This window comes from Bison bison, unplaced genomic scaffold (genome assembly GCF_000754665.1).
Source record: "Bison bison bison isolate TAMUID 2011002044 unplaced genomic scaffold, Bison_UMD1.0 scf7180017864373, whole genome shotgun sequence".
Lineage (NCBI taxonomy): Eukaryota > Metazoa > Chordata > Mammalia > Artiodactyla > Bovidae > Bison > Bison bison.
Genome location: NW_011494945.1, coordinates 9,162,727 through 9,175,288, shown reverse-complemented (window position 1 = coordinate 9,175,288; position 12,562 = coordinate 9,162,727). Strand labels below are relative to the sequence as shown.

Below are 12,562 nucleotides of genomic sequence, written 5' to 3'. Positions count from 1 at the left end.
AAGCAAACAGTTCAGTGACATTAAATACATTGACACTGCTGTGTCACCCATGTGACACCCATGACTATCCATCTCCAGAACTTTCCATCAAATTCTGTACCTATTAAACAATAATTACCTCATTCTCTTCTTCCTCCCTAGTGGCTCAGATGGTAAAGAATCTGCTTGCAGTGCAGGAGACCCAGGTTCGATCTCTGGATTGGGAAGATCCCTGGAAAAGGGCATAGCAACCCACTCCAGTATTTTTGCCTGGAGAACTTCATGGACAGAGGAGCCATGAGACACTTCTGAGTGACTACCACTTTCCCTTCTTCCTCCCAGCCTTCCATAATCACTTTTTAACTTTCCGGCTCTGAGTTAGACCCTTCTAGAAGGCAATGGCCCCCACTCCAGTACTCTTGCCTGGAAAATCCCTTGGACGGAGGAGCCTGGTAGGCTGCAGTCCATGGGGTTGCTAGGAGTAGGACATGACTGGGCAACTTCACTTTCACTTTCATGCATTGGAGAACGAAATGGCAACCCACTCCAGTGTTCTTGCCTGGAGAATCCCAGGGATGGGGGAGCCTGGTGGGCTGCTGTCTATGGGGTCACAAAGAGTCGGACACAACTGAAGTGACTTAGCAGCAGCAGCAGCAGTTACATCTAAATGGAATCATAAAATAATTGTCCTTTTGTGTCTGGCTCATTTCACTTCAATTAACATTTTCAAGGTTCAAGTTCTTTTAATACAAAAAGGTTTAACGCCTCCAGGGATACTCTCCACTATATGGACTCTTATTCTCTTATTCTTCATTCAGCACTCAGTATGACACACGTGATACATTTTTTTCCCTCTGTATAGCCAATAAGGAATACATGTTTTACATAGTTGTATAGATTACTTGACTTCCGTGGTGGCTCAGCAATGAAGAATCCACCTGCAACGCAGGAGATGCTGGCTTGATCCCTGTATCGGGAAGATTTCCTGGAGAAGGGAATGGCAATCTACTCCAGTATTCTTGCCTGGGAAATCCCACGGACAGAGGAGCCCAGTGGGCTACAGGCCACAGGGTCGCAAGAGTTGGACATAGCAACTAAACAAAAACAACAGACTGCTTATGTTTCAGCAAAAAAGTACCTGTAATATTGTTTACACCAAATCCTATTTTGTCCAAGAATCTTCAGCTATAAAATTAGAGATTCACTTAACAAACATAGAATTAAAATACACTGGAATCCTCTAGTAAACAGAATCCAACAACATATTAAAAAGATCATACATCATGACCAAGTGGGCTTTATCCCAGGGATGCAAGGATTCTTCAATATTCGCAAATCAATCAATGTGATACACCACATTAACAAATTGAAAGATAAAAACCTTATGTTTTATCTCAATAGATGCAGAGAAAGCCTTTGACAAAATTCAACATCCATTTATGATAAAAACCTTCCAGAAAGAAGGCTTAGAAGGATCATACCTTGGCATAATAAAAGCCATATATGATAAACCTACAGCAAACATTATCCTCAATCGTGAAAAACTACAAGCATTTCCCCTAAAGTCAGGAACAAGATAAGGGTGCCCACTCTCATCAATACTATTCAACATAGCTTTGGAACTTTTAGCCACAGCAATTAGAAAAGAAGAAGAAAGAAAAGGAATCCAGATTGGAAAAGAAGACGTAAAACTCTCACTGTTTGCAGATGACATGATCCTCTACATAGGTGCCCTAAAGACACCACCACAGAATTACTAGAGCTAATCAATGAATATAGTAAAGTTGCAGGATATAAAATTAATACACAGAAATCCCTTGCATTCCTATGTACTAACAATGAGAAAACAGAAAGAGAAATTAATGAAACAATTTCATTCACCATTGTGATGAAAAGAATAAAATACTTAGGAATAAATCTACCTAAAGAAACAAAAGACCTATATATAGAAAACTATAGAACACTCATGAAAGAAATCAAAGAGGACACAAATAGATGGAGAAATATACCATGTTCATGGATGGGAAGAATCAATATAGTGAAAATGAGTATACTACCCAAAGGAATCTATAAATTCAATACAATCCCTATCAAGCTACCAATGGTATTTTTCACAGAACTACAATAAATAATTTTAAAATTTGTATGAAAAAAATAAAATAAAATAAAATTTGTATGGAAATACAAAAAAAACCTCAAATAGCCAAAGCAATCTTGAGAAAAAAGAAGAATGGAACTGGAGGAATCTACCTGCCTGACTTCAGATTTACTACAAAGCTACAGTCATCAAGACAGCATGGTACTGGCACAAAGACAGAAAGATAGACCAATGGAACAAAATAGAAAGCCCAGAGATAAATCCACATACCTATGGACACCTTATCTTTGACAAAGGAGGCAAGAATATACAATGGAGAAAAGACAATCTCCGTAACAAGTGATGCTGGGAAAACTGGTCAACCACCTGTAAAAGAATGAACCTAGAACATTTTCTAACACCACACACAAAAATAAACTCAAAATGGATTAAAGATCTAAATGTAAGACCAGAAACTATAGAACTCCTAGAGGAAAACATAGGTAAAACACTCTCTGATATAAATCACAACAGGATCCTCTACGACCCACCTCCCAGAGTAATGGAAATAAAAGCAAAAATAAACAAATGGGACCTAATTAAACTTAAAAGCTTTTGCACAACGAAGGAAATTATAAGCAAGGTGAAAAGAGAGCCTTCAGAATGAGAGAAAATAATAGCAAATAAAGCAACTGACAAAGAATTAATCTCAAAAATATACAAGCAGCTCATGTAGCTCAATACCAGAAAAATAAATGACCCAATCAAAAAATGGGCCAAAGAACTAAACAGACATTTCTCCAAAGAAGACATACAAATGGCTAACAAACACATGAAAAGATGCTCAACATCACTCATTATCAGAGAAATGCAAATCAAAACCACAATGAGGTACCATCTCATGCTGGTCAGAATGGCTGCTCTCGAAAAGCCTACAAATAATAAATGCTGAAGAGGGTGTGGAGAAAAGGGAACCCTCTTTCTTTAGGAATAAATCCCACTGTTGGTGGGAATGCAAACTAATACAGCCACTATGGAGAACAGTATGGAGATTCCTTAAAAAACCTGGAAATAGAACTGTCATACGACCCAGCAATCCCACTGTGGGGCATAGACACTGAGGAAACCAGAATTGAAAGAGACACAGGTACGCCAGTGTTCATTACAGCACTGTTTACAATAGCTAGGACATGGAAGCAACCTAGATGTCCATCGGCAGACGAATGGATAAGAAAGCTATGGTACATATACACAATGAATAGTACTCAGCTATTAAAAAGAATGCATTTGAATCAGTTCTAATGAGGTGGATGAAACTGGAGCCTATTATACAGAGTGAAGTAACTCAGAAAGAAAAACACCAATACAGTATACTGACATATATATATAGAATTTAGAAAGATGGTAATGATGACCCTATATGCAAGACAGCAAAAGAGACACAGATGTATAGAACAGTCTTTTGGACTCTGTAGGAGAAGGCAAGGGTGGCATGATTTAAGAGAACAGCATTAAAACATGTATATTATCATATGTGAAATAGATAACCAGTCTAAGCTCGATGCATGAAACAGGGCACTCAAAGCCGGTGCACTGGGACAACCCTGAGGGATGGGATGGGGAGGGAGGTGGGAGGAGGGTTCAGGATGGGGGACACACGTACACCCATGGATGATTTATGTCAATGTATGGCAAAAACCACTACAATAAAATAATTAGCCTCCAATTAAAATAAATTTTAAAATATACTAGAATTCTGTTCCATTTCAATGTGTGAGGCATCACACTAGGTGATGAGGACAGAAAGAGTTCTTCCTCTCATGAAGCTTATAGGCTTAAGAGGAAGACAGTAAAAACAAAATTACAAATATGATGAATGTAAAGAAGTAAAGGATGTTATAGGAGCAAACAGCAAAGAAATTTACAGGAAAGCTCAAGGAAGGCCTTTACAGGAAGTAAATTTTAAGGCAAGAGTCAAAAGGGAAACAGGAACGAACCAAACATGTGTGGACTGGGATGTCTGGGTGTGAGTAGGGGTGGGAGATACTTCTGTTCATTCAAGCAGAGGGAACTGCAAGGAAGGCATGGCGTGAATACAGAAAGACAAAGACTGGCACATGAGGAATTATAAGAATTTGAATATGACAGGACTGTAGAGGTTTAGGACAGAATAGTACTGAAGAAGCAAGGGACCAGATCACGAAGAACCTTGTAAACTACATTAAGAATCCTAAAGGCAATGAAAAGCCACTACAGGTTTCAAGCTGGCAGGTGAAAAGATTAAATATGTGTTTTTAAAGATTTCTCTAACTGTGCAGACGGGAAAACGGAAAGAGGGCAGGACAGAAACCAGGGAAATCAGTTAATATTATAAAACCCCTTGGTTTTCAAATGGTTGTCTGAACTAGGCTGTATCATGGCATATGAAAGGTATAAGAAAAGTACGAAATATCTGAGATGTAAAATCAGACAGACCCAATTATGACTGAATGTCAGGGATATAGAATAAGGCAGTATCAAAGGATGAGTTCCATGTTAATTGCTGTAGGAGTAATTAATTAGCTGGATAATAAGACAAGAATAGAAGATGGCAGATGACCAGGTTTTCTGGAGTAAAGATGATGAGTCCAGCTTCAAACACACTCAGTTTGAGTTCCTTTGAGACATCTAAGTGAGGTTATCAGCAGAAAGACATACAGATCTGGAGCTCAGGAGAAAAAGCCTGGGGAGCTGTTAAGATAAAAATGCTCAACAAAGACATAAAAATGGAGTGAGAGCTCTAGTGGGGGAAAAAATAGAGAAAGTGAAAGTTGCTCAGTCATGTCCGACTCTTTGCAACCCCATGGACTATACAGTCCATGGAATTCTCTAGGCCAGAATACTGGAGTGGGTAGCCTTTCCTTTCTCCAGGGGTTCTTCCCAACCCAGGGATTGAACCTAGGTCTCTGGCATTCCAGGCAGGTTCTTTACCAGCTGAGCCACAAAGGAAACCCAAGAATACTAGAACGGGTAGCCTATCCCTTCTCTAGCAATTCTTTCTGACCCAGTAATTGAACTGAGGTCTCCTGCAGCATTGCAGGTGAATTCTTTACCAACTGAGCTATCAGGGAAGCTCCACCGCCGCCCGCCCGCCCCCCCACAAAAAAAAGAAACAGAGAAGTGGACCCCCCCTCAAAAAAAAGGCAAAGCAAAGGGGAGCACAGGAGCAAAACCAGGGATGAGGCACTGCAGAGTGAGAGGACAGTGTAATAAAACCGAGGAAACAGCCAAAAATATCAAATAAGGCTGAGAGATCAAGCAAATCAAAGTTCAAAAGCAGACTCTAGGTCTGGTTAAAAAATAAAAAAATAAAATTTTTAAAAAGATGTCACTAGGGACTTTGACAAGAACAGTTTTGTTGAAGCAATGTGAAAATATGATTACAGCAAAGTAAGTAGTGGGAGGTGGGGAGGAAACAATGAGTACAGACAATCCTTTTGATAAGTCTGGCTGTGAAAGACAATCAAGTGGATGAAAGAAAGATGGGGTCAAAGAGGTTTGTTACAGGATAGGAAGGATCTGAGACAATATAAATGCTGCAAAGTTGTTGTCAATAGACAGAAAAAGTTGAAGTAAAATAAACAGAGAAGGCAGAAGATGGGATCCAGAACATAGATGGAAAGCTGGGCCTTGCTCGAGAATAAAGGGCACCTCTTCCATTAAAACAGGAGAGAAAGAGTGAATCTGTGCAGATACACTCTCACCTCTCTGTGCAGATACGCTTTACAGAGTTGGCGGCAGAAAGTTAAGGAAGGTCCTGTCACGTGGTTTCTATTTTCTTTGTGAAGTAGGAAGTGAGGTGAGGGCTCAGAGGAGTCCTAGCAGAGGACAGACACAGTTGACTATGGGAATATAAACAGACTGCTGGGTTTAGGGTCTACTCAGATCAACTACCACACATCTGCGTGATCACCTCTGGTGAAAAGTCACAAAATATGAATGCAATTTAGTGTGTATGTTTCATACTGGATAATCTAAAGGAAAAGTAACAGTTCAAATGAATATAACAGAAACAAAAACTGAAACGTTGCTTTGTTTCTAGGAAAGTTCCTTGCTAATATTCTCTGTAATATAAGATATAATTCTCAATGATTATGACACATAGAATTGGCTGAAAGATTTATACAGAGCCAACAAATCAAAATGCAGAAATAAAGAGAAATATATCTAACATTAATAAGCTTTTCCAATTAAAACAGAAAATCCCAGAAGACTCTGAATAAAAATTATTTAATTTACAAATTTGGTACAGAGTGGATATTTTAAAATCCAGTTTCTAAGAAAGAAGCTATAAACATTAATAAAAGGAAACTACATTCCCATTCACCCATCCTTCCTGCACCTCCACCTGAACATGAATGGACGCTTCAGGCCACAATGACAACCCTGTTATATCACCTCACCTGAGCTCTAAGAATGTCTGGGCAAGAGGTCTACTAGCTCTCAGGGCAAATTTTCATCCCATTTCATCTACCTCTTTAAAACAGTATCATTATTACAACTCAAAGCAATTAAAAATACATTCAAGCTTAATTTACAACAAAGAGATATGTGAACTAAAATCATATTGGCACTAAAGTGTTTACCGATAATAATTCTAATAGTAAAACCACTGCTAGTGGTTTTGTATACAGCATTTTCTTTCTTCAGTTCAGTTCAGTTCAGTCGCTCAGTCGTGTCCGACTCTGCAACCTCATGGACTGCAGCATGCCAGGCCTCCCTGTCCATCCCCAACTCCCAGAGTTTACTTAAACTCACATCCATTGAGTCAGTGATGCCATCCAAACATCTCATCCTCTGTCATCCCCTTCTCCTCTCGCCTTCAATCTTTCCCAGCATTAGGGTCTTTTCAAATGAGTCAGCTCTTCGCATCAGGTGGCCCAAGTACAGGAGTTTCAGCTTCAACACCACCGGTGAAAAGCATCAATTCTTCAGCACTCAGCTTTCTTTATAGTCCAACTCTCACATCCATACATGACTACTGGAAACCATAGCCTTGACCAGACGGACCTTTGTTGGCAAAGTAATGTCTCTGCTTTTGAATATGCTGTCTAGGTTGGTTATAACTTTTCTTTCAAGGTGTAAGTATCTTTTTATTTCATGGCTGCAGTCACCATCTGCAGTGGTTTGGGAGCCCCCAAAAATAAAGTCTGGCACTGTTTCCACTGTTTCTCCATCTATTTGCCATGAAGTGATGGGACTGGATGCCATGATCTTAGTTTTCTGAATGTTGAGCTTTAAGCCAACTTTTTCACTCTCCTCTTTCACTTTCATCAAGAGGCAGGGTGACAATATACAGCTTAGATGTACTCCTTTTTGTATTTGGAACCAGTCTGTTGTTCCATGTTCAGTTCTAATTGTTGCTTCCTAACCTGCATACAGATTTCTCAAGAGCAGGTCAGGTGGTCTGGTATTTCCATCTCTTTTAGAATTTTCCAGTTTATTGTGACCCACCCAGTGAAAGGCTTTGGCATAGTCAATAAAGCAGAAATAGATGTTTTCCTGGAACTCTCTTGCTTTTTCAATGATCCAACGGATGTTGGCAATTTGATCTCTGCTTCCTCTGCCTTTTCTAAAACCAGCTTGAACAACTGGAAGTTCATGGTTCATGTACTGTTGAAGCCTGGCTTGCAGAATTTTGAGCATTACTTTACTAGTATGTGAGATGAGTGCAATTGTGCAGTAGTTTGAGCATTCTTTGGCACTGCCTTTCTTAGGGATTAGAATGAAAACTGACCTTTTCCAGTCCTGTGGCCACTGCTGAGGTTTCCAAATGTGCTGGCATATTGAGTGCAGCACTTTCACAGCATCATCTTTTAGGATTTGAAATAGCTCAACTGGAATTCCATCACCTCCAATAACTTTGTTTGTAGTGATGCTTCCTAAGGTCCACTTGACTTCATATTCCAGGATGTCTGGCTCTAGGTGAGTGTTCACACAATCACTTTTTCTTTCTTACACTTCAGTCTTTATCTGACTCTTTGTGACCCCATGAACGGTAGCCTGCCAGGCTCCTCTGCCCATGGGATTTCCCAGGCAAGAACACTGGAGTGAGTTGCCATTTCCTTCTCCACACTTAAGTATGCATGCATTTAAAGAGCAAAATCTGAATTATGCTGCATAGTTTTAAAGTTCAGTTCTTTAATATTTATTATATGCCTGTCACCCAATAATCTGAAAAAACATGACCACAATGAAGTTTCTTTTGGGTGAAGAATTAGGAAGAATTCAAGGAAAAATAAAATCAATTCGTATTAAAAACAATCTTCCTCCAACAGTTAATCTCATTACTTACCATTTTTAATTCGATTAGAAACAAAAAACAACTTATCCTCTAGTTCTCACAATGGTCTTTTCATATTTAAAACAGATTTATAAATAAGGAAGGAAAAATATTATATTCTTCACTTGCTTTTTTTAAGTGCAGAAAATGTGTCAAACATCATATTCTGATTTAAAAGTAAACAGTCTTAAATCATGTATCTCTTAGCTTTCACTACTTTGACCAACTGGACACACATACACTCCTCTGTGTAAGTACTATTAGAAAGCTGCCCAAGGTTAAAAGTTTTCATTAAAATAGCAAAAGCTAGTTTGGAAACAAACTTAAATGATATCCTAACCCAAACTACTGAGGGAGAAGAGTAAAAATACATCTAACAAATGAAATGTCTCTAAAAATAAACTATGATCACTTTTCATTTTAACCATGGAAGTTTTTCTAAAGATGGAAAATTGCTGAGTTTCCAAAGTAAAAATGATTCAAATTTATATAATCAGTTATGATTATCTGAAAAAGTACAAAAGACTACCCAATTTCTCTGAAATTATCATTAAGAAAACCCAGAGAATTTAAACAAACCCCCAATATGGGGGTGGAGAGACTTTCATGCACTGAGTATCTACCATTTGTGTGACATATTCCAGATTCAAGGACGCACAGAGAAAAACAAAACAGTTCCTGTATCCAACAAGTCAGAGGACGGGCCCCTACAGGAGCTTCCTCCAGCCATCTGACTATCCCCAGCTGGGGCAGGTAGGGGACGAGTGCTGCCTCACCAGCACACAGGGGAGAAAGCCAAGGGTGAGCTCAACTGAAGTGAAACAAGAGACAGTCCAGCAGCACAGACGTGTTTCACTTCTCCAGATCTTCCTGAGTAAATACTACTACGTGTGCATGCATACTAAGTCGTTTCAGTTGTGGCCGACTCTTCGCAACCCCATGGACTGCAGCCCACCAGGCTCCTCTGTCCACGGGCTTCTCCAGGCAAGAGTACTGGAGTGGGTTGCCATGTACTTCTCCAGGGGATCTTCCCGACCCAGGAATCAAACCCATGTCTCATGTCTCCTGCATTGGCAGGTGGGTTCTTTACCACTGGCACCACCTGGGAAGCCTGTGTACCTGAGACACAAAGGAAAAACTAAAATGACAGTAACTGAGAATGTCTTTGCCTACTAGGGACTGTTTAGTAAAAAGGCAAGATGCTATTATCTCTGACTGACAGATGCTTATGTTTGGATCATATTGGCAATTAAAAAGAAAAAAGAAAAGCAGACTAAAATCAAAAGATAACTGATACTCTCTTTTTAGAACAGATAATACACTAACTCCAATCCACAAGCCTACATGCAACAATTTATGTTATTAAACAATATATTTCTTTTTATCTATATTAAATCACGAACATATGAAGATACACCCGCATTCATATGTTCATTTCAGCTATCAAAAAAATTTAAATAGTTGCTTTGAATACAAAAGAACCAAATCTGAACCTATCATTTTCAAAATAGCTTCCTGTTAAAAAACCACACATAACTTATGATTCATTATCATATACTATAGATGTGTAAGAAAAAGAAAGTCAAGACGGTCCCGTATCAACATGTCAGCAGTGCTTTTATCCTCTGAGCACTAGGATTAGAGGCGATTCTTACTTCCTTCTTTTCACAGGTCTGTGTCTCCTAATTTTTTTTCCATAATAAGCACATATTAATTGTATACAAAGAGTTGAAAACCAGCCTCCTGGTTCTTAAGAGCTTTCTCTACAGAAATGGACAAAGTCCCGACATCCCACTTGCCACCACCAGCATACTTACATAGTATGGCTCTGCCTCGCGTTCAGTTATCTCATCCTGATACAGGGTGAAGCAAGTTGGAATTCGTCCAAACCACACATCTCGAAGCACATCTTTGTCATCTGTCATTCTTCCAGTGATGAAAGCAGTACATATAGGCTAAATTATTTTCAGCCAAAGCCAAACTGAAAATAAAATGAAGAGCGTTGGTCTGATCCTTGTAAGAATAAACGTACCTGCTCCAAAACAAAGATTATAGGAAATCAAGAATGCCGTTAACGATTATTCACTTCAAAAAACTACATGATGGCATTCTTTAGAATGAATGCAAAAATCAGTACAACAAATTCCAAATGTGAAGCCATTATTTATTTAAAAAGATCACAGAAGTAACCATTTCAAAATTACATATACAAATAACAAACCACAGCCAAAGTAAAACTATACTTGCAACATTCTCTCAAGCCCCAAAAAAGTATACTGCTTATCTAAAGTGAACTCTTCACCTGTAACTTTTGTCTCAGTTTTCTCATCTATAAAATGGGAATAATAGCACTGACCATGTAAGAGAGATATGAAAATTAAATTCATACATGTAGAATACTTACAATAATGCCTGTAGCACAGTACTAGTAGTATAAGATGTATCTGTCATCATAATTTATAGAACCAGCAAGAGCTTGTCTCAAAAAATGTTTAAAAGTCAAAAACTTCAAGAACTTAGAATAATCAAAAGCATTATCTAGTGTAAACTGGAATTAGTAAAGGAAAATACAACCAAAAATTATGCACTGAGCACTGCTAGTAACACTCACGATAAGAGTCACAATTTGACCATTTGATACACCCAGCTCTGTGGCAGATGATGAGGGCTTCACGATGATGATGACAATGACGATGGTGGTGTTCATTTTTTAAAAACCTCAGGCATATTTGACTCTGCAACCCAATGGATTGTAGCCCGCCAGGCTCCTCTGTCCATGGGGATTCTCCAGGCAAGAATACTGGACTGGGGAGCCATTCCATTCTCCAAAGGATCTTCCAGACCCAGGGACAGGACCCGAGTCTCCTGCATTGCAGGCAGATTCTTTACTGTCTGAGCCACCAGGGAAGCCCCTACAGGCATTGCCCAGAAGGTACTATTTACAAATCTGCTAAACATACCATGCACTTTCGTGTACTTTCCATAGCTGTGCTCATGCTGGTGGTTCCTAACCCTAAAGTACCCTTCCTCACCTTGTCTTCGACTTGGACAGCCTTCAGGAATCTGCTCAAAACAGCCTTTCTTCTATGCATGAATCAGGCAGAACCTCACTGCACCTTTACTTTTCCACTGCAGCAGGATTTTCAATCTGGTACTCTTTCCACCATACCATATTAATTGCCAAACATCCCTTTCAACTCCAATATGTCCATGGTTATAATTAAATGTTACTTTGTGAGTGCTTTCATAGGGAGGAGGGGAAGCAGTTAAATATTAACAGAACTTACCATGTTCAGGGAAGAATTTTAAAAGATACTGAACTTGAAGACTGGGTAAAATATGGACAGAAGAAAAGAAGACAAATAATCCAAGCAGGGCAATATAGCATTAGCAAAGACAGGAAGTGGCAGGAGCAATATATGAGCCAACATTTTAGGAAACATATTGGGAACAGTAGTAGACAATGAAAGAGCTGACACTGTGACATGGTCTACTACCACACATGATTTTAAGCAAGTCACTTTACTTCACTAAGTCTCAATTTCCTTAACTGTAAAAGTTACCAGGGTTGTTCTAGAGAAAAAAATCTATAAAGTATGTGACATGGTACTGGACACAGTAAGTGCTGAGACATAAAAGCAATTATTATTTCTTTAATGTCAAATTTATAAATATATAATGTAACCAGATCATGAAGTATACCAAATAGATAACTGTAGGTTTTCAATTTTATCCAACAAGCTGTGAGGTTCTATAATGGTGAAATAAAAACAATTATCTGGTATAGTCAGAACTATGGCTTTTCCATTAGTCATGTATGGATGTGACAGTTGTACCATAAAAAGTGTTGAGAGCCGAAGAACTGATGCTTTCGAACTGCAGTGCTAGAGAAGACTCACAAGAGTCCCTTGGACTGCAAGGAGATCAAACCAGTCAATCCTAAAGGAAATCAACCCTGAATATTCATTGGAAAAACTGATGCTGAAGCTGAAGTTCCAATACTTTGACCACCTGATGGCAAGAAAAGACCCTGATGCTGGGAAAGATTGAGGGTGAGAGGAAACGGAAGTGACAGAGGATGAGATGATTGGATGACATCACTGACTCAATGGATGAGAGTTTGAGCAAACTCAGGGAAATAGTGAAGGACAGGGAAGCCTGGCATGCTGCAGTTCGTGGGGCTG

At 39.1% G+C, this 12,562-nt stretch overlaps 1 protein-coding gene across 5 annotated transcripts in view; it reads right to left on the bottom strand.

The window, feature by feature from the left end:
* Nucleotides 1–12,562, bottom strand: part of ATG5 (autophagy related 5) — a 133,444-nt gene that overhangs the window by 116,796 nt on the left and 4,086 nt on the right. For 4 of the 5 annotated variants that reach the window (XM_010856667.1, XM_010856670.1, XM_010856668.1 and 1 more), the window contains exon 2: nucleotides 10,196–10,359. In XM_010856667.1, the coding sequence (XP_010854969.1) occupies nucleotides 10,196–10,303 (108 nt within the window). In that variant the 5' untranslated portion in view covers nucleotides 10,304–10,359. Of the gene's footprint in view, nucleotides 1–10,195; nucleotides 10,360–12,562 lie in introns of those variants that run through there. The other variant, XM_010856669.1, reaches the window with a different exon arrangement.